General features: G+C 39.4%; 1 protein-coding gene across 1 annotated transcript in view; it reads left to right on the plus strand.

The window, feature by feature from the left end:
• LOC124285434 (lachesin-like) overlaps nucleotides 1-15102 on the plus strand; it is a 36832-nt gene extending 21730 nt beyond the window's left edge. Inside the window, exons 2-8 of the mRNA XM_046721659.1 lie at nucleotides 431-562; nucleotides 4391-4595; nucleotides 8056-8232; nucleotides 10519-10647; nucleotides 11503-11790; nucleotides 12508-12699; nucleotides 13038-15102. Of these exons, the coding sequence (XP_046577615.1) occupies nucleotides 431-562; nucleotides 4391-4595; nucleotides 8056-8232; nucleotides 10519-10647; nucleotides 11503-11790; nucleotides 12508-12699; nucleotides 13038-13120 (1206 nt within the window). The 3' untranslated portion in view covers nucleotides 13121-15102. The remainder of the gene's footprint in view (nucleotides 1-430; nucleotides 563-4390; nucleotides 4596-8055; nucleotides 8233-10518; nucleotides 10648-11502; nucleotides 11791-12507; nucleotides 12700-13037) is intronic.
• The last annotated feature ends 6071 nt before the right edge of the window (nucleotides 15103-21173 follow it).

Below are 21173 nucleotides of genomic sequence, written 5' to 3' on the forward strand. Positions count from 1 at the left end.
CGATTAAGTATTGTGATATTTGAAGACTTGAAGTTAATGCTTTAGAGAACTTAACTGAACATTACCCCCTAATACACACTATACACAAGGACAAGAGACATGGTGAATAATTGTGCTAAATAATGTGTCCACTTTTAATAGTTTTGGTGACGTCACAAAGTGATAACATTTTATCACGAGTTCAGTCAAGAAAAAACTGTGAAATCATTCCGTCTGCAACTTATCAGTTTTATGTCAGTTTCTTTATATTTCCTGTTCAATATCTCAGGATCATGACAAACGAAACTCTCTTCTCACAACCAGTGAAATTAAAATGTCATTTCTGTATCGCTTTGGTGGAAACTGTCTAAGCGTTCGACGTCTTTAAAGGGACAATCATTCACCTACATTAACCTGCACAGTGTATTTGGACAGGGGATGATGATTAAAATATGTGTTTCTTGACCTTTCAGATACACTGTCATTCGAGCCTGCCTTCGACATGCCCGTTGTCAATGTGACAATAAACGAAGGTGAAACCGCCATATTGCCTTGTTCTGTCAGCTATCTCGGAGATTACCAGGTAAGGGAGTATCGTCGGAACCAGCCTCTGTAGCTTTCTCGGGGGAACACGGTGTTTAAAATTATATTACTTCTGTCAAACGTTTTATATCTCCTGTTTTAAGAAATGGTCTGACGTGTAACAGTTTAGGTTGCAGACACACATTGTGCAGAGTTATACCCCTTTGATGTTTGATAGGCTTTCAGCCTGGGTTTGATTCCCAGATTTCCCCTCGATTATGATCAATGCATAGTCTGCTCCATATCCGTATGATGGACATCTACGGGAAACGACGCTTTACAGCGACCTTGTGGTTGAAGCGTTTGCTGATCAGAATTTGCAGAACAATGGAGTTTGTTCTGTTTTTCCCCTGCCAGAATATTACCAGAATAAAACTAACTCCCTATTGGGTAACTGATAATTTTCAGAGAAAGTGTGTAAATGAAAGCAACAAAAAACTTCCTACATTAATAAGAAACATCAGCTTAAAGCAGAGTCGACTGTACAATTCCGACTATACCATGATCTTGTGTTTATGAAGCACTATCACACAGTGATGGTACCAGGTGTTCGAAATAATGTGGAAGAATATGAGCTGTATCAGTACTCCATACATATTCATCTTGGTAACTGACCATTTAGTTTAATTTCCAAAAACCTTACTTAAAATGATACTCATTGTAATCCTGGTAAAGAACCCATAACCTTTTCAGCCTTACTCATCAGCTTGATAACTAATACGTATCAGTTGCAATATCCAGTGCAAACATGATACCATTCCCATATCTTGTCAAGTACCTATTATCTTAAAGCTAACACAAGACGTTTTCAAAACCAAAGTTAAGCTCAATAACCAACTCTGTTCATTTTCAATACCCATATTCATCTTAATAACTAACATAGACAGTGTCAAAATACATATTAATATTAATGCCCAAAACGGATCGTTTTCAAGTCCCTGCTATATCTTAATAACCACCACTTTCAAATTCCACAGACATCTCAATAGCGTTTACATTACCTGGAGTTATCTTCATATATAAATCACCAAATATCGTTTATAATACACAGAAACATCTTAATAAGAAACATACATCTCTTTCAAAAGCACAATTCAAATCAAGAGAATATTGTTTCTCTTTGGACAACGTTTTCAGACAAGTGTAGTTTATTGCGAATGCAACCGATAGGGAAAGACACTTTTACCCTTGGTGTCATCAAGTGATGTTTTAGAGGATAGTCAAATCTCGCTATTCGTTGGCACTGAGATTTGTTATTCAATGACCGGTTTTTCAAGTGTTCATGTATATCGTTGAAAGGTCTAGACACGATTTGTCAAAACGTTAAAAATCAACTACTGAAACAGAATGTACAGCATTATGCATGGACATTTGTTGTCCTTTATTCATGAGTAGATTTGAAACATGGGAAACTCTTGTCATATTTTCTTTTGTTTCGAATATATGTTTACAGATTCTAATATTGATTTTATTCTGATACAAATGTTCTATTCGTTACTGACCTAAATTAGTATGAATTCAATCACAAAAGCAGCATCGTTTTTTTCACATGTTGACATTTAATAACAGAAAATTAAGATAACGTATGTTAAAATCAAATACTGTACAGTGGGTTCCCATGCAATACAGACAGCACTATACAGCTGAGCAATGTGTGTTGTTGGGGAGGATGCCGATGAGGCCTTTTGATCCAGCCCTTCAAACTTCTAATGACCACAAGATGTACATCTACACCGTCCAATTTAGTAGTTAAGGTGTTACATTAAGGCAATTATTAGTATTTCGTTTTACTCAAAATTTATTGAAATTATCACACTTATATAAAATGTTGTGTCTTTCAATTTGGACACACTCAGAAAATAAATCACTAACGTTTTGTCCCTTTTTTATATCATTGCTCACCACACTTACTATGAATGTTTGAGACAACACAGTTGTACATGTATACGTACTGGCATTTGAAACACCAAGCGTACTATGGTTGTTTTGCTGATACGCTAAGGTCAACTCTTTCCAACGTAACCATAAACACTAATTCAGGTATCTTCTAAAGAGCAGTCTCTCATCGATAACATCGTTTACACATCCAGTCATCTTGCGAGCCTCATTTGTAGTTTACCATAGATGATGTCCTATTGACTGATTTCGTAAATGGAGCGTTGTTCGATAACGTGCTTTTAGACATCAATGACTTTCGGTCACTCACTGTTTGTTATCATGGAGAGAGTGAGTCCTCTTTCAACAGTATCTCAGTATCATCACGACGTGTCTGATGCAGCTTGATATGGTAACAAAGCCCAAAGTGAGACAGGTGTTAAACTTTTACCACTTTGGTGAAACCCACGGGCAACGAGTAAGATGCTAATTATGACAAACCTAGTAACGGTTATGGCGAATCGGATAAGAAACCTAGGAATAGCGGCGTCCTTTTTCACGTTGTCGGTACCGCCCCACCCCCACCCCACACTAATTTGGTAATGAAGATCGATGTGAGGTTGGATCGATAAATACATGCCTCCGTTATCAAGGGGACGGATGATAATGTCTGTGGCAAATATGTTGCAAATTTCCAGCGATTTCATATGGGGAAAACACACCTTCTAAGATTGACAGAATAGAACCCGGTTCTTCGTTAAGATATGTAAATGCTTCAACCACTATACTACCCGTTCATTACCAGGATATGAAGATATAGATGAAGATTATATCAAGAATTAACATGGCATTCGGTATTCAAGAGTTAATGTGTCTGATATTCACATTACCCAGTTTAACACATCTACAGAACACATTACGGAATACTTCAGATATTTGATACCAGGTTTTATTGAAATTGTACATGTAGTCAAGTAGTTAAAAAGCTCGCTCGTCACGTCGATGATCCGGGTTCGATTCCCGATAGAGGTCCATTGATAACTGATGTATTGCTGAAAGCGATGTATAAAACCGTTCACAATATCAGGAAGAAACGTACATTGAAGAAAGGCAACATTTGTATACAAAGTGCACCTGATTCGAGAAATCGTATACATTGTATGTCTCTATATTTGTCAGTTATAAGGGCCATCAGTGAATAATTGAGACAGGTAAATACACATACATATCGGTAAATGAACAGTACTTGTTACACGTATTTTAACAGGGTCACCAAACACTATGTACAACTAATGAACCGAGCAAGAGAATCTCGTCTATCTCAGGAACCAGGGAGAGGTCATGCAGACCAGATCATATTTAGATGCAAGTCTCAGAGACTTACCACTTTAGTGAAACCCACCATCATGTGCATGGAGCTGACATGATCGGAGCTAAACCGGGTTGGAACCCAGAATCAAAGTGTCTGGGGTGGTCAACTCCGCATAATAAATTGTGGTACCTTAAACCACTGGACCATCCATTCCCCGAGAGGTAAATGTAAGACAAGTGTAGGTTCACATCTTCCTGAAGAAGATTTGTTGGTGGGAAGTAACGCCAAGTTCCAGATTAATTCCTTCATCGAGCGATGTGTGTGTGTGTGTGTGTTTTGTGTGTGTGTGTGTTCTTGCCTGGACCTATGCCTTGACTTATAGAGCCAACTTACTGTGATACCATGTCACAGTGTAACAGGGACCCTCACACAGTTTACTGACTCCAAACCGACTAGTCTTTGTTGTATCATCTTAATGCCGAGTATCCAGGCAGAGTATCAAGTACCATCTTATAACATCTTCTGTAAGACAGCAGCTGGGGTCGAACCACCATCCTGACTGTTTGGGCAGGAGAGAAATCGATCATCAACATTAATATTGGCCCCTGTCCAGATATAGCTGTAAATGAATTCCTGTTGCAGGTTGTCTGGACAGATCAATGGTCAACTCTGCTGACATTTGAAGACAGGCGTATCATTGATGACAGGAGATTAAGCATTGAGAGACCCTTAACAAAAGACTGGAACCTTCACATACGGAACACAAAGAGGAATGACCAAGGAACATACAACTGCCAAGTGAATACGACACCAGTCAAAATAAAAACGGTCATGCTTACAGTTGATGGTAAGGAAGATTTCAGGGATATTGAATGTTTGTCTGTCTGTTGTTTAACGAAGATATGAAAGATACGGATATTAGCTATTTACATTCGTCGTCTCCTTCATCCTGTAAACTCCAGATCTATATTCTGTAGTGTATTGTTATATATAATTATGGAATTATTCTAGAAACATGTGACCAAATATTGATATGTGTGTTCTTTATACAAACACGCACGTGGGTGTGTTTGTTCAATGACCCCTAGTGGTTATTTTCAATTGTCCATGTCATTGAGGAAGACAAGACTATGGCCAACTTGCAGTGATATTGAATTTGATATTTTGGGGTTGATATCATCCTATACGAATATGTGTATCAATTTAAAAGAAAGTATCAAAAGTACTATACTAATAATTACTAGTGTGTGAAAACAGCTCGAAAGAATATTATTACTGAATATGGTTTTCTTTCAGTTTTTCAAGTCTTCATGAAGATTTTCAAAATTGTTTTCACTTGCTCTTTGTTAACAATCATGTAGACAACGATAAGAAGTGTAATATATAACTTCAACAAGTTAGAAACCCACAAATAATAATTATCCATTTGTTTTTATATTCGACAAGAAAATTAATCACCGCCTCGTACTCCAGCAACTCAATACATACTGTTTTTCAGGCGTGTTATACCTTACAATGATTACAGATCAGGGAAACAAAGCGGGTAATCTTGAAAGTTTCGCCTTCACAAGCTGATGTTCATACTGGATCGATACTCCTAACTACACGACAGAGCATCTGCTGGGAGCGGAGGGAAATTAAGATAGCTGTATTCGATTGGCCGTTCAATACTTCCTTGTAAGAATATGAAACAGATGCGCCACGATAATTAAATACACATCCGAGGTATTTACATAGTAGATTTAATCCAAGTTGATCCCTCCTGAGTCGTATAAATGGCTGTAACGACAAGTGATAGGCCTTAATGTCCTCTATTACGACAATTGCCTAGTGGGCTAGAAGGCAGACACTTCTTGGAGAGAGAACACGGGGTTTCATCAACGTAAACTGGCTATAAACTACGGCTGAATACATATATATACTAACACCTTGTAGTGTTCGGTACTGTATGTAACGGATGCATGGAAGGAAATGTAATTTGTAATCAGACCTGACATCATGTTCATCGATCGAGCTCGGTGATATGAACTAAGGGTTCTACTGACTCAATGAGGATGAAGATTCCACAGAAGTTAGAGGACGAAAATGAGATGTACAGAGTGTAACTTTCATGCTCAGCATCCATACGTTATGCTCACTTTGCAAAACAGAATGATGTGACTATCATAAATAAAAACACGGGGAAAGAAATTTGCAACTTACGTTCAACATCTTTCTATAAGTTCTGTCAGTTTTTAACTTAAATGAGCTAATCTCAAGCATGATTACGCTTTTATGTACGGAATGTCTTCCTCGCTTTGCAACAAATATATGCATCGTTACGGTATTAGCATTTGAAAGGTGGGGTCAATTGATTTCTTTTTAATCAGGCTGAAGTATGATATTTTTAAAGCATTTCCCCTATTTCCATCCACCTTTAATGTCACTGTAGGCCCTCTATCGGTATATGTTGGCACAAAAAGATGCCTAGCTTTTCGTTATATGGATAAAAGGTGAGCTGAACGCGTCATGGTGTCGGGCATAATTCAAATTCACATTGTGAATGTTTAGTCATCGTTCCGGGACCTCGGATTGCATTCGAACGATATCTGGCAACAACTCTGGTCTGTTATAATGGAAAACTTTGCTGAATGGGTGATCTGTAACAGACTGATTAGCTGGGCGTTTTTAAAAATTAATGACGATAATGTTCGTCTGTAGCCAAATCGATCTACTTAATATAAGAAATGAACAAAACATTTAGAAGCTGTTAATATGATCTTGCATAAGATTAGTGTATTCTTAAAACTGATTTTAGAAGTTAGACACACTCAAGTGTTTGATCCAACGTAAAGATTGTACAAACATATATTTGTTTCACTCGGTATTTAGGGCAATATACTTTGTGGATGAAAACTTTTCTGTTATGATGTGATGTTTCTGTAAAGATCTTTATACCGTTTTCAAGCAAGAACCATTGTTTTGAATACACGACACGTTCTATGGATAACAACTGCTTTTTATTCTTTATACGTGGGGGCGGTGGGGTAGCCTAATGGTTAAAGCGTTGGCTCGTCACGCCGAAGACCCGGGTTCGAATCCCCACATGGGCACAATGTGTGAAGCCCATTTCTGGTGTCCCCCGCCATGATGTTGCTGGAATATTGCTAAAAGTGGCGTAAAACCAAACTCAGTCAGTCAGTCTTTATACGTGATATATATAGAGAGAGAGAGAGTGAAAGAGAGATAGATAGATAGATAGATAGATAGATAGATAGATAGATAGAGATAGATAAAGATAACAATGCAAGGATAAAGCCTCTCCAACCATGCAACAGTGTCATATGTAAAGTACTACATCAGGCAATGACTCTTCACGATCCTCATACAGCAAACTAGGGGTCACAAAGTTCACGTACAAAAACACTCAGCTGAAGGAAACACTGTCACCACCCATCTACGACAAGATCCAAACGTTATCCGAGAGAAACGCCTCGTATGTCCAGCAAAAGACCAAAACAACGCAAGTCCGCAAGTTCCAAGGACTGGAAACAGAAAACCACTATAAACAACAAACCCATTCAGAAAAAGCCGTTAAAAGCTGTAGTCAACCTAAACTAAATGTTGGTCTTTTGGTAGACACATTCTCTCGGTACACGTTCAAAACTCTCACAACAGTGCAGGCAAAGATCCTGCAGAAGTATTCACGTTGTTTGTTCTGCCAACAGTGCAGGCAAAGATCCTGCAGTATTATTGACGTTGTTTGTTCTGCCAACAGTGCCGGCAAAGATCCTGCAGTATTATTGACTTTGTTTGTTCTGCCAACAGTGCAGGCAAAGATCCTGCAGTATTATTGATGTTGTTTGTTCTGCCAACAGTGCAGGCAAAGATCCTGCAGTATTATTGACTTTGTTTGTTCTGCCAACAGTGCAGGCAAAGATCCTGCAGTATTATGCACGTTGTTTGTTCTGCCAACAGTGCAGGCAAAGATCCTGCAGTATTATTGACGTTGTTTGTTCTGCCAACAGTGCCCGCAAAGATCCTGCAGTATTATTGACGTTGTTTGTTCTGCCAACAGTGCCGGCAAAGATCCTGCAGTATTATTGACGTTGTTTGTTCTGCCAACAGTGCCGGCAAAGATCCTGCAGTATTATTCACGTTGTTTGTTCTGCCAACAGTGCAGGCAAAGATCCTGCAGTATTATTGACGTTGTTTGTTCTGCCAACAGTGCAGGCAAAGATCCTGCAGTATTATTGACGTTGTTTGTTCTGCCAACAGTGCCGGCAAAGATCCTGCAGTATTATTCACGTTGTTTGTTCTGCCAACAGTGCCCGCAAAGATCCTGCAGGATTATTCATCCGAGGACATGACAGTAAAGGAAGGAGAAACAGTCACGTTACAATGCAACGTCAGTGGCATACCTATGCCAAACGTAACGTGGACAAGGTATACGATACATCGTGATGACGCACAGAAGAAGACCGATCTCTGCCCGGGGACCTACAGTAAGTTTAACGTACTTTGTATTAAAAGTCTTTGTTTTCCGTGTCTTCCTAAATACAACTACGACAAACATTTTTAAGAATGCTTTAGCTTTCTTTATTAATTGTATTTTTTTTGTTAAGGTCCCCTTTACACTGAGCCATGACTGTTCTGCCTTCTTTGTGCGTTCTAAAAATGACGAGGACGCTCAACGGTCGCCAATTCAAGTAAAATATGTTTCTGTGTAACTGCTCCGGCGATCCTTCTGCCTTCCTCTGGCATTTTCGTGGCAATCTTCGAGCGTCCTGTGCATCCTTTCAGAGACACTTCTGCCTTCCTCCTGCCTCCGCTGTACGACCATACTCAACCAACGGCAACCAACGGCGACCATTCAGCGATGCAGTCTGAAGATGCCTTCTCGCCGACCCATGAGCATTCTTCCAGCAATCTTTTGGGTTCCTTGTGCGTTCTTTCAGCGATCTGTGGCGACTGTTCAGCATCCTGAATATCCTGGGTGTATATCATTCTATCATCAGTTTTATTCAATCAGGCAAAGCGAAAACATTTCATTGCGACACAATTAGGCACGAACAATGAACTGCTTATATAATATATACAGTTAGTTGCAAGGTCAACAAGCAATATTTTTTAACGAAACAGCCATTGCCATCCTGAAAAGAAGGATAAATAGACGCAGAAGAAGAGGCTGGAGAAGCTGGTGGGTCCGCCCTGGTTGATGCAACACAGACGGTTGCAATTCGGGGACTACAACCAACTAATGCAAGACTTGCAGATGAAGGGTCATTCTATATTTTGGCCCTTCGTCTAGTTGAGCACTTCTTTTGCGGCAGCAGTTCGCAAACTCTATGAAAATCAGCAGTAACAGGCCTATTTATAGGTAGTCTAAAAAGGCAATGCAGTAAGCCCAATGGCGCCAGAAAAGAGACAGAAGGAAGGCAAAGAGAAGGCAGAAGGAAGGCAGACAGAAGGCAGAATGAACGCAGAACAATTGCCATGGTCGCTCAAGGGATGCCGTTGTCGCCGGATGAAGGCACAGTGAGTGCTCAATGCACGCTACAAGGACAAGGAAGGCACAAAGAAGGCAGAGGCATCTCCCCAGTTGACGGAGCTATTACATGGCGCCTTCTCGCCGACCGCTGTGCGTTCATTCTGCGACCACGGCGATGCTTCTGCCTCCCTTCTGCCTTGTTCGAGCGTCCTTTGTCCAACCAAACTCCTCGGAGACCGCTCTTTTTGAACATGTTCAATATAGTCACCATGGCGTTCTGTGCCGTCCATGGCGATGTCTGTGCCTTCTTTGTACGACCTCTGTACGCCCTACGCAATCATATTGCCTTCTTCGTGCCTTCTTCGAGCGTTCAGAGGCGTTCTAAATATTTTTAGAACGCACAAAGAAGGCAGAGCGGTCGCTGTTCTGTGTAAAGGGGGCATTAGTAATTAAGCTTCGACCAGGCAAACCATTGAATGAAGACGTAAGGTGTCTCCCATGCCATTAGGCCAAGATGACATCAGCCAGGTCGCAGGCCAATGCCAGATCCATTGTTCTCGACGTTTACCACAAATATATGCCGTGGTAACCAGTTCCAAATTACACTAAGAAAAAACTCTCTTTAAAGTCAAAATAACTTATGTATTAATATATTCACAACGTTGAGGCTTCACAGGCGAGTTGAACTGGAAATATATTGATTTACGTATTGCTTGTCTTTGTGCCTTCGGTGGTGCTGGATCCTTTCCCCTTCACACCTGGTGTCATCACTGTTTGGTACTGATTCATAAACATCTGGTATGATATAGCCGGAATCGTATAAGAATTCAAATATTTGTGGAGTTTTTGAATATTTCTTTGAGAAGGCGTTAAAGTATCTTTGACAGTGATCTACACACAGGTAGGGTAGACGAGTAAGCTATTGCATAAGTCACTTCAGTTTTCATATAATGTAGCACGTTTTATGACCCAGACGTTAAAAGTTTAATTTTTGTAACAATGTGTCATGAATATTTTACTTTTCAGCTTAACTCCCTCCCCAATCGATAACATTTGTCAAATCTTTCATGAACTTGAGTGCCGTTTTTTCTGACTGAATTCTTAAAATATTGTAATAAATTTCAAAACCTTCACTGATGTACAAGCAGTTGAATCTTGAGTTGTAATGGGGGATCTACTTTGAAATTGTATTCCATGATGGCATGCATATTTTGGTTCGCCCGTACCGTTTTCTATGAAATATGCATCATATTAAATTGGAGTGTTTCTTCAACGTGTTCAGTTTTTTTCTTCTTTTCAGACATTGGTGAACACCGTGAAATTTTGATGATACAGAATTCAAGTCGAGAGTGTTGGGGGATTTACAAATGTACAGCGTTTAATGGCGTCCCACCGGCGGACACCCGAGAGATTGGCGTCATAGTTGAATGTGAATATATAATTGTGCTTTTCGGAAAATCTGGTCTTAAACTAAGAAGCATACACAACTGTATTTTGAAATACATGTACATTTACTTTGTATTGCAATTTGGCTGTCTTGGAATAATTCCATATCTGGTTTGATAAAAATTCAAATTATGAACTTTTTTTATGGCTGGGATGTCTTCAACGTTCATCTTTCCTTTTATGTCATCACATGCATTTCCTTACTTACATATAGACTTGTGCCAGTGATTCCTGTGTGAGAGTTTGGGCTAACGCCGCTTTCAGCATTATTTCAAGGTTATCACGGCATGTAAGCTTGATGTATGAGCAATATCCAAAGTGACGCAACGTTAGGTATTTAGCTCTTCATAGAACTCATATTGAAAGGCGTGTCTTTTAGATTGTAATGAATACCATGTGACAACCTAAGCCATTGCGTGTGTGTGTAATTCATAATTGTTTTACATGTGTATTTATCTAAGGATAACAGTGACAAATTGTCTAAAATCGGAAACTGTGATAACAACATTCATATATATAACATTCAATTACGATTCGATTTAATCAGAATCGCGGAAACTAGGATAACACACACACACACGCACGCACGCACGCACGCACGCACGCACGCACGTACGTATGCACACATACATTGTGATTATATAGAGTGACTAACTGCTAAATCGTTATGTATCAATATTGAAGATCAAGAAACTTATTTGAGTGACGTGAATCAAACTTGTCAGAACTGCCATTTGGCTTAGTATCATCGCCCTTTTAACATCTCGCTCTCTTTCTTTCTCTCTCTCTCTTCCCTCTCTCTCTCTGTACGCTTCTATTATCCATTGCCTCCGTTTAGTTCCCCCTGAGGTGCTTCTGCCCAACAACAGGATCGGTCAGTACCAAGAGAAAGAGACGATTCTTGAGTGTGTCGTTACCGCCAATCCCCATGCTGTGAGTGTGTGGACTCGACACGGGTATAAGATCAACAACAGCGTCAAGTACAGAACCGACATCTACAGGGACGGAGAATACACCATCACACTCAGCTTGAGGATCCGAACGTTGGAGGCGGATGACTTCGGAGACTACGTCTGTGAGGCGTCCAACGTGCAGGGTACGAGCCGTCAAGTCATGACCCTTTACGGTGAGTGAGTACATTGCAGTAGGGTTTAATACCTTGCATAACTCATTGTCGTCTTCTATGATTTTATTTCCACCGTCCACACGATATTTTACAAGGAGGATATTCGGAGACTGAGTATAGTGGGTTTAATATCCGAACGGTGTTTCAGTTATATCACGGCGTGTCAGCTAAAACGAAGAGAACTGATGCTTGTCATTTAACAGGCTGATGAAATTGACGAGCTCTTATATGTTGCTGACAAGCCATGATCAAACACGCGACCAGTCTCGGATACGAACCAACGATCGTCGGATCCTGGTACGCCAAAGGGACGACATTAATTTTGCAAAGCGAAGTGAATGTGTATATGACGTGGCTACTCGTATCCATTTGAATTTTTTAATTGCTTTCAATTCGTTATTTTGAAATGTAGTACCTACTTGTGTATGTTATGTCACTGGCCATAGAAAACTAATCTCGCCAACAACCGGGGAACATCTGTAATTCACATTTATGTTGTTTTAATATGTTTTCTTCTAATTCTATGACGGTGATGATAGATGGGGTTTTTTCCTGGTTAGTGTTCTTCCATCTTTCCTACTTTGATAAAAGCCTGAAAGGTTTAAAGTTATCTGACAAACTGGTGGATACTATATCGTGTATATCGGGACTAGTCAATAATATGATGTGAGGGACAGTTCACGATAACCGGTTTTCACTCTGTGCAATTTATCGCAGATTATGCTGAATATCGCAGTAAAGTAGACGAAGAACATAGTACAACCACCACATTTGCCACCGTGAAGACAGACTGGATCTCTATACAGACAAGGTATCCTATCACTAGAAACAGGACTGGATCTATCCTTGTCATGGAGAGCGGCAGACATACTTCAAACAACAATGGTGCACGAAATGGTGTTGTTTTGGGTAAGTTTGTCATGTGTATGCACCATTGGTTAATAACGTACTGATATAATAAATAACGCACTGATCTGATATATATATATATATATATATATATATATATATATATATATATATATATATATATATATATCATCGGCAAATTTCATGCATGAGAGCGGACAATCATGTCATGTAGAATTTGATTCAACACCACGAGAGAAAAAGTGCGATTATATTAATATTTGTAATTTTCTGAAACGCCAAATCTTGAACCGAATATAACGTATTGGTTTTTGAAATTAGTACGTTCAATGTTATTAATGCACCATAGAGTACACAATTTCTTTTGTATTTTCCAGAGACCGGCAACTTCGTGGGTTCAGGTGGAAACCGATTAACACAATTCGTCTTTGTGATATGCATTGCTGCGTTTCACGTTTAATGAGCCTTGTATGGTTCCACGGCTGTATCTCCAGAGCCTTACAAATTTTTCAAACCATGGAATATTTTGGAGCGTTTCCAAATGCTCCCAAGTGTAAACACAAGAGAATTGTAATGAAAAACATCAAGTCTGAATTCATGCAGTTTCACACCAGCAACACCATTTAAAGACATGTGCTCAAACTTGTGAACATGTTCATCTTGCAGTTTAAACGCATATCGTATGCAAAGTTCATCAGTGCTTCAAGTTTGCTTCAGGGCTAATCGAAGTAGTGGTTACATTGATGGCGAAAACATAATACAGCTCGTATCCATGTGTGGATATAATGCTCAATTTTTTCTTTACATTCAGGTGATTTTGTGATATACATTTTATCTTTGTAGTACCCTTTCATGACCAACGTATAATCAAATCACCCAGGTGAGCTATAGTTCAAATTTACAGTCAAATATGCTTTGGAGTCGTATTGATTGTCGATTAAGGAAAGTATTTTATGTCAGGCAGGATTTCAATCTACAAACGGTATATAAACATTTTGAACACTTACTTTATGCTACAATGTTTAACTTAAAGAGCAGGTTCATGTTTGGAAGGTTCACGGCTAATCGGGTTCAGGATAAAACCGTATGGATGGGATAACCTTGAGATTAAAGTGTTCGCATGTCCGACCTACACCCGGCTGACTGCGTAATGCACATTTCTTGTATTCCCGGTCCGGATTTTGCTGGGATGTAGCTGAAAGAGGCACAAAAACCCATACTGACCCAATTACAACGAAGCCAGCTGTTGATTTTGTCAATTTTGAAACATCTAATGGACACGATCTAAAAAGACATTTTTCATAAATCTTTAAACAGTTCTCGATGTTCTTTTATGATGCCTAAGGTCACAGTCTCGTGCTTTGCATAACCATATAATAAATACAAACGTGGATTGGTGTCCATGTGGTGAATATGTTTGTGCACAAAACGATGTACATACCCCATGTAAATACGAGCTTTGCTTTTAGTGTTGTAAGTACTTTTAATCTGTATAAGTGAGCCCTCTCGTACCCCCTTGCTTTAAACCCATGATTTAGTTTTGTATGTATTCAGATGAAAGGCGTTAGATATGGTGTCTCGTAGATAGCATAAGGTTGGCGAAGGTACATGTTTTTGATATCACTTTTATGCACTCGTGTATGTGGTGGAGGACACTGACATTCCTTGACGCAATCGTACTTACAAGGACATTGTATTGTTTAACGTGAATGAGTTCAGCTCCGTTGTGAACTTTTATTACATATGTGGACACTTCGTATATGTTATTTGTCATATATTTGGATACAGCATTGGACTATATTTTGGCATCATATAAAAGTATACTTTGACAGAAAAGATACACCTCTTATGAACTGTCCGATATGCGTAACCGTTAATACTGTCAATTAATATGTGAACGTTTTATTTTCGTGTCCTTTGACTGTACCTTCTTTTGCAATAAATATCCTTTTTGAAACGTTATATATAGTCATTAATCAGTCATGACCAATCCAGAGGATTCCTATCAAGTTTTGAGTAATTTCCGCGATCTTGTGGGGTACCTAGAATTAATGTGTTCGCTTGATATTCACAAGTCCTAGGTTCGTCTCAACATGGGTAAACGCTTGGTATTTTTAGTATGCCTCGGGGAGATATTGGTGCCAAATTATTATGTTGAAAGCGACGCGAAGCTCTTCGGGTACATCATAATGACTTGTGCAGTGAGACATGTTTGGCTGCCACACGTCACAGAAAGTGTCCATATAACTGGCTTGTAGTGTTGAAGGTATGGAAGTCTGACGTGTCCTGGTCTAAAGGCACATGCCACAACCAGCTGCAACTGACGGGAAACATGCATCTCACGACCATACTGGTCACCTTTCAGCATTCATCGTCTGAATTCTCTATTTAACTATATTTAATATTTGCTGATCTGTTGTGTCCGAATACAGTTGTTTATTATTCGAGTGTTTGTCGTTTGTTGAAGCCCTGCCAAATGTGAAACAGTCTTACATATTCAAGACACCACTTGACACTTAAGTGGATGAAATGCGAACAAGACAAATTAGTAACCTCCTACCCTATTCAGTTTCTCGACGAAGTCAGTTCTACAGAATCAGTACGCTTCAAGTGTCCTCGTCATTCAATTGGCAAAAATTCCTCAACACGACTCCCTTGTCGATAGCTGTGAGAACTTTTCCATTTGCTCTTTTAGGTCAAATTCAGTAGGAATTTGTCGCCTTGCAGGAATTTCATTGTTGTTATCACCAATCGATCCCGTGCTTATTGGCTGATTATGGAAATGCGTATAGGGAGAGACACGCTTTCCAGTTTTCCATAACCTCATATCATGCTCCGGGCCTGTGACCGTCCCTACGGCGTCATTGACTACACAGGAGGTTGGAGCGGACAAATAGGTACATGATACACTCAAAATTTAATTCCCTGTTTAATCGATAGCTTTAATGTGTCGGTTAATGGAACCATCCTGTACAGGCCCAAGTATGTCTCTACTGGAGATGTATGCAGTACTCACAGACAGACGTGGATATTTATTTATCGTTTATTATTGGTTCCTCTTGGAAAACATACAAAGACTTTATTTCAAGTCAGATAAGCATTACCGTTTGATAGCCACGCAAATAGTTACGAGTTTCTTAAGCGCTGAGTAGCAAATGATAGGAAAGTCAATGCTACTGTTCTGCACAAGCTTTGGTCTTATAAATACCAACTGACGGGTGAATAAGGTAGGAATGAATTGCAAATATAGTTCAATGTTTATGTGCAAAGTATGGGTTCACCGTTGGATGATACTAGAACAGTTATAGGGATATAAGAGTTAGATGAACCGGCAACATGTTGGTTGGTACTAGAACTGTTATCACGATATGAGAGTCAGATGAACCGACAACATATTGCTTGGTACTAGAACTGTTCTCGGGATATGAGAGTTAGATAAACCGCAACATATCGGTTGGTACTAGAACTGTTATCAGGATACTGGAGTGACATGAACCGACAACATATTGGTTGGTACTAGAACTGTTGTCGGGATATTGGAGTGACATGAACCGACAACGTATTAGTTGGTACTAGAACTGTTGTCGGGATATTGGAGTGACATGAACCGACAACATGTTGGTTGGTACTAGAACTGTTGTCTGGATATGGGAGTTAAATGAAGCGGCAACATGTTGGTTGGTACAAGAACTGTTATCGGGATATGAGAGTTAGATGAACCGACAACATGTTGGTTGGTACTAGAACTGTTGTCTGGATATGAGTGTTAGATGAACCGGCAACATGTTGGTTGGTACTAGAACTGTTATCGGGATATTGGAGAAAGATGAACCGGCAACATGTTGGTTGGTACTAGAACTGTTATCGGGATATGAGAGTTAGATGAACCGACAACATGTTGGTTGGTAGTAGAACTGTTGTGTGATATGGTAGATTGAGCAGCACAATCATGCTACAAGAATGTTTGCTGCCATAAAGTACACATGTCATGTGAAAACGTAGATGAGAGTGTCAAACTTGACAAATATACAATTTTAGACTAACACAGTTATTGCACACTTAAGAATGCTCGAAAGAGTGCATGGCACATGAAATCTCTTTCAAACCACAAATATTGTTCGTCTAAACGTTTGTCTTTTCAGAAGATTTAATGGCTATTGTTAAAATAGCAATTGACATTTCAGAAATACAATGTGTGAAATACCACTTCTACCTCTTTTATGGTGAAGTTTAAAATCTCTAAATTGATTTACCTCAGGTAACTAGTTCAGAATTGTTATCAGAATTAGACTTTCTTCCGTTGCACTGAAAATGACATATTTTGAATAAACAAAAGTCAAAATAATGAAAGCAGTGAAAAATGGAATCACGTAATATATTTCATCTATCCACATGTTTAAAGAATTTTGGTAAAATATACGCTTAAAGGTGGAATGTGACAGCAAGTAACTGCATGTGACAGTCTGGGTATAAAGGTATACACAAGTGTAGATATGAGGCATTAGACCTTGATCACATAATTCAATACTTATATCCATAAAACATATTAAAACATCCCAACACTTAGCCAAAAGGGACGAACAGAATTTCAAATGTCATCCTTTGGTACAGCAGTTGTAATTACATATGTAGCCATCCCAATAACGCATTTCAGTCAAATTACACAAAAGGCCCCAAATTCTACTTGTTTATAAGTACACGTGGTCTGTATTATAAAAAGTGAAAATGAATGTGAAACTAAATCTTTGTCTCTGAGTTATGATGTAGACATTATTGTGATGTTGATGTGTATCATTAACTATGAGTGAATGAGTGAGTTAGTGAGTGAGTGAGTTTAGTTTTACACCGCTTTCAGCAAAATTCCAGCAATATCAAGGCGGGGGACACCAGAAATGGGCTTCACACGTTGGACCCATGTGGGGAATCGAACCCAGGTCTTCGGCGTGACGAGCGGACGCTTAAACCACGGGACTACCTCACCACCCATTAACTATGACTTAATGAGACAAATTGTGCATCAGCGACACTGATTTCATTTCCCCGGGACTGCATATGTGTCGGAGCATGGTGTTGCTTCAAATAGGATACTTCCTGTATATTATGGGCCGACGAGGCGACTCAATTCCCAATTGCATCCCTTGGATGCGCCAGGAAGATGTGATTGTGTTCGAATCAGATCATGTTTCTAGTTACGCAAGCACTCTGCTCGTGGTAAACGTCTGAGACCTGCATAACTTCGGGCCTTCCTCCCACATGAACCAGACACCTGTGATGTTACTGGAATAACGTTCAAAGCGATGTAAAACTAACCCCTTACATTGCTCATTGTAAACCAAAAGTCACTGTGTTCTTTAATCTGATTGCTTGAAAAGCATGATCGAATGGTATTCGATTCCCGAAAATTGCAAGACCATCCGCTGCGTATAATACGTACAAACATCGCTCACACCATTGTATTGTCACGTCGTCAGCAGTGGTGACGTCATTCAAATCATATTGTGACGTCCGAACGATGTCACAACTGAGCAGTTCGAGATGCTACCATGCTAATGCAGTCGGTTTCAAATGAATTCCCGTGCTTAAAATGCTCAATAAACCCGGAAATTGGCCAACATATGATGTTTATATCCTGATTAGTTACTCCGTGCCAAATGCAGACTGCATAGCTTAAGACGTTCAAGCTGCCCGCCGTCATATATTTGAAATATTGACATGACTTTAGAGCCAACTTACTTACTCACCAGTTATTAAGAAACACATCACCTGGTGTTGATGAACAAACTTTTAACTGACGCCATGTCACTATGTATGAAACGTGAGTAAAATGACTGGTACGGCACCGGCTTCAAAACCGTTTATTTAACTGTTTTCCAGTCTACTTACAAACGATATACAAGTTTGTTAATTCAGATATTGCTGAAACAAACACATCATTAAGAAAGTGACATCTCATACGAACAGAAGCCGGATGTCATTCGAACGCATTATACGGCTACACTACTAATTTGTAACTCAACCGGGCCAGCACCCCATGTTCTAGGAGCAACACATTGAAGTGTGTTCTGTGGGGCGCACCGACCAGGGCAGGTTAATCCTGACGCTGTAATCAGCGTAATTCAGTTACCAGAATCTTAATCATTTAGAGAAATCATTCATTATTCAAACTGACACGCAGCCATCAGTAGAAATCAATGGATTCCAATTTTTGTATTAGTTTATTTAAATGCCAGTTTCATTAACTATGCGATGGTTAACTCAACGCATATTTCTCTGTTTAAATATTGTAGGAACCCAATTATAAAAAACATATAAGAGGTAAAAGTGGGAAAATATTGTATAGATATACATGGCAAAAGAGGAATTAATTGAGTGAAAATAAGACCACATTAAATATACAGAACGATTTGATAATTGTATTGTTTGTGTGTACAGATGATATGATCTTGATATAAATTTCCTGGTTTGCTACCCTTTACTTTTCATTTATGTACATTTTCGGAGTAATAACATCATTCCAATTATTCCATCTCAAATGTCCGGATTATTCCATCTCAAGAATGAACCTTCAGTAACCCATGCTTGTCGTAAGAGGCGGATAACGGGATCGGGTGGTCAGGCTCGCTGGCTTGGTTGACACATGTCATCGGGTCCCAATTGCGTAGATCGATGCTCATGTTGTAGATCACTGGATTGTCTGGTCCAGACTCGATTATTTACAGACCACTGTCATATATCTGGAATATTGCTGAGTGCGGCGTAAAACTAAACTCACTCACTCACTCAATCTCAAATACAAACGCTACAAATCTGCACAAGTAGCAATATTAGCGAAAAAAGCCTAATATGGTTAACAAGCACTTGCGTTTATTCGCCCGAATAGACCTGCCTGCAAAATGAAATGAAATTAAAAGCGAGAGTGAGTGAGTTAACGCTGTTTTGAACAATATTCCAACTTTAAACCACTGTGTCGGTTTAATGTGGGGATACAACCGACAAACTCTTTCCACGTCCACAGGAAACCACTGTCAACAGCAGAGTCTGTTGTACTCTTCCTACTGCATCACGGGCATGTGTTTATGTATGATTATCACGAAGAGGTTAGCGTATCCTGCCCTTAGGGCGGCAACCGTCATAAACACGTGCAAAGGTTTAGAAAACCCACAGTTATACAGGCCTAAGAGGTTTACCCCTCTGGTGAAACTCACCCGTGAGTAAGTGAATTAAGATTTAAAGTCACATCGGCAATATTTCAGCCATATCGTGACTAAACCTCGTTCTGAATTCATAATACATTTGTACATACATATAATATATAAAACCCTGTCAACGAAGGGCAGTAAAATAACTAGATTATGACGAAATGAGTTAAAACTAGCTAGCAAATATCATTTAAAGTAGACAACTATTTTTGGACAATACAATGTAAAAATGAGCTATCGATTGCCAACAACTGAGTGAAACTCACGAGTACGGCTGAGTGTTCATGTTCGTAGTCTTCATGGACAAGTCAACCCGACATTTGAACCAAAGATTATAGGTTTCTTTACACGGCTGATACATTTGTGCCAATGTATCACCATGAACGTATACAAGTGTACACCTGGGTGTCTGAGCGTTAAAGGAGTCTTCAAATTCAAAGAAAGTGTTCGTAAAATATTCCGCTATTTCCAGTGCAACCAACACAACATAGCAAGTGACTGCGGATGTTAGTGCAACTCTGGACATGTCGTTCTTGTTCTGTATCCCTGAAGCGTCTTCTCTGTGGTGAAATTCATATTTGAAGGAATTGTACATCATTTCGAGCTGACTGTGTCTAACAAGAGCGGTATTTATGCAATATAATGGAAATATCTTCACGAAAATGTTTACAAAGCAACAAAACTAAGTTTAACATACATGTATTGGTGTAAACATTCTCGTTTATGTAGATCTACTGTCTATTCTCGAAACGTTCGTAGCCCTACGAACTTCTTAAGCCCATCCCTAACACATTGGCTACGATCAAAGTTAGGAATTCTTAGGATTACGAACGTTTCGAGAAAAAAGGCCCTGGTGTCTGCACTACTATCTTCAGCATACATCTACGTCAGAAATACATCGCCCGGTGTCTAAACTGTGTTTAATGCAGATATACTCGTGTGAACAGTACCTTTAAGATATACCCAATGGTACGGTGTTCCTACTGAACGAGCATCTTACTGTATCTACTAAGGTTTAACGTACATCTACCTGTGTCAAATCCGAGGTTAACGTACATCTACCTGTGTCAACACAGAGATTAACGTACATTTACCTGTGTCAATACCGAGGGTAACGTACATCAACACGAGGATTAACTTAAATCTGCCTGTCTCAACACAGGGATTTACGTACATCTACCTGTGTCAACACACGGATTAACGTACATTTACCGGTGTCAATACCGAGGTTAACGTACATCAACCGATGTCAACACAGAGATTAACATACATCTAACTATGTCAACACTGAGATTAACGTACATCTACCCGTGT

This window comes from Haliotis rubra, unplaced genomic scaffold (assembly GCF_003918875.1).
Source record: "Haliotis rubra isolate DU_JTF1 unplaced genomic scaffold, ASM391887v1 Scf36, whole genome shotgun sequence".
NCBI lineage: Eukaryota > Metazoa > Mollusca > Gastropoda > Lepetellida > Haliotidae > Haliotis > Haliotis rubra.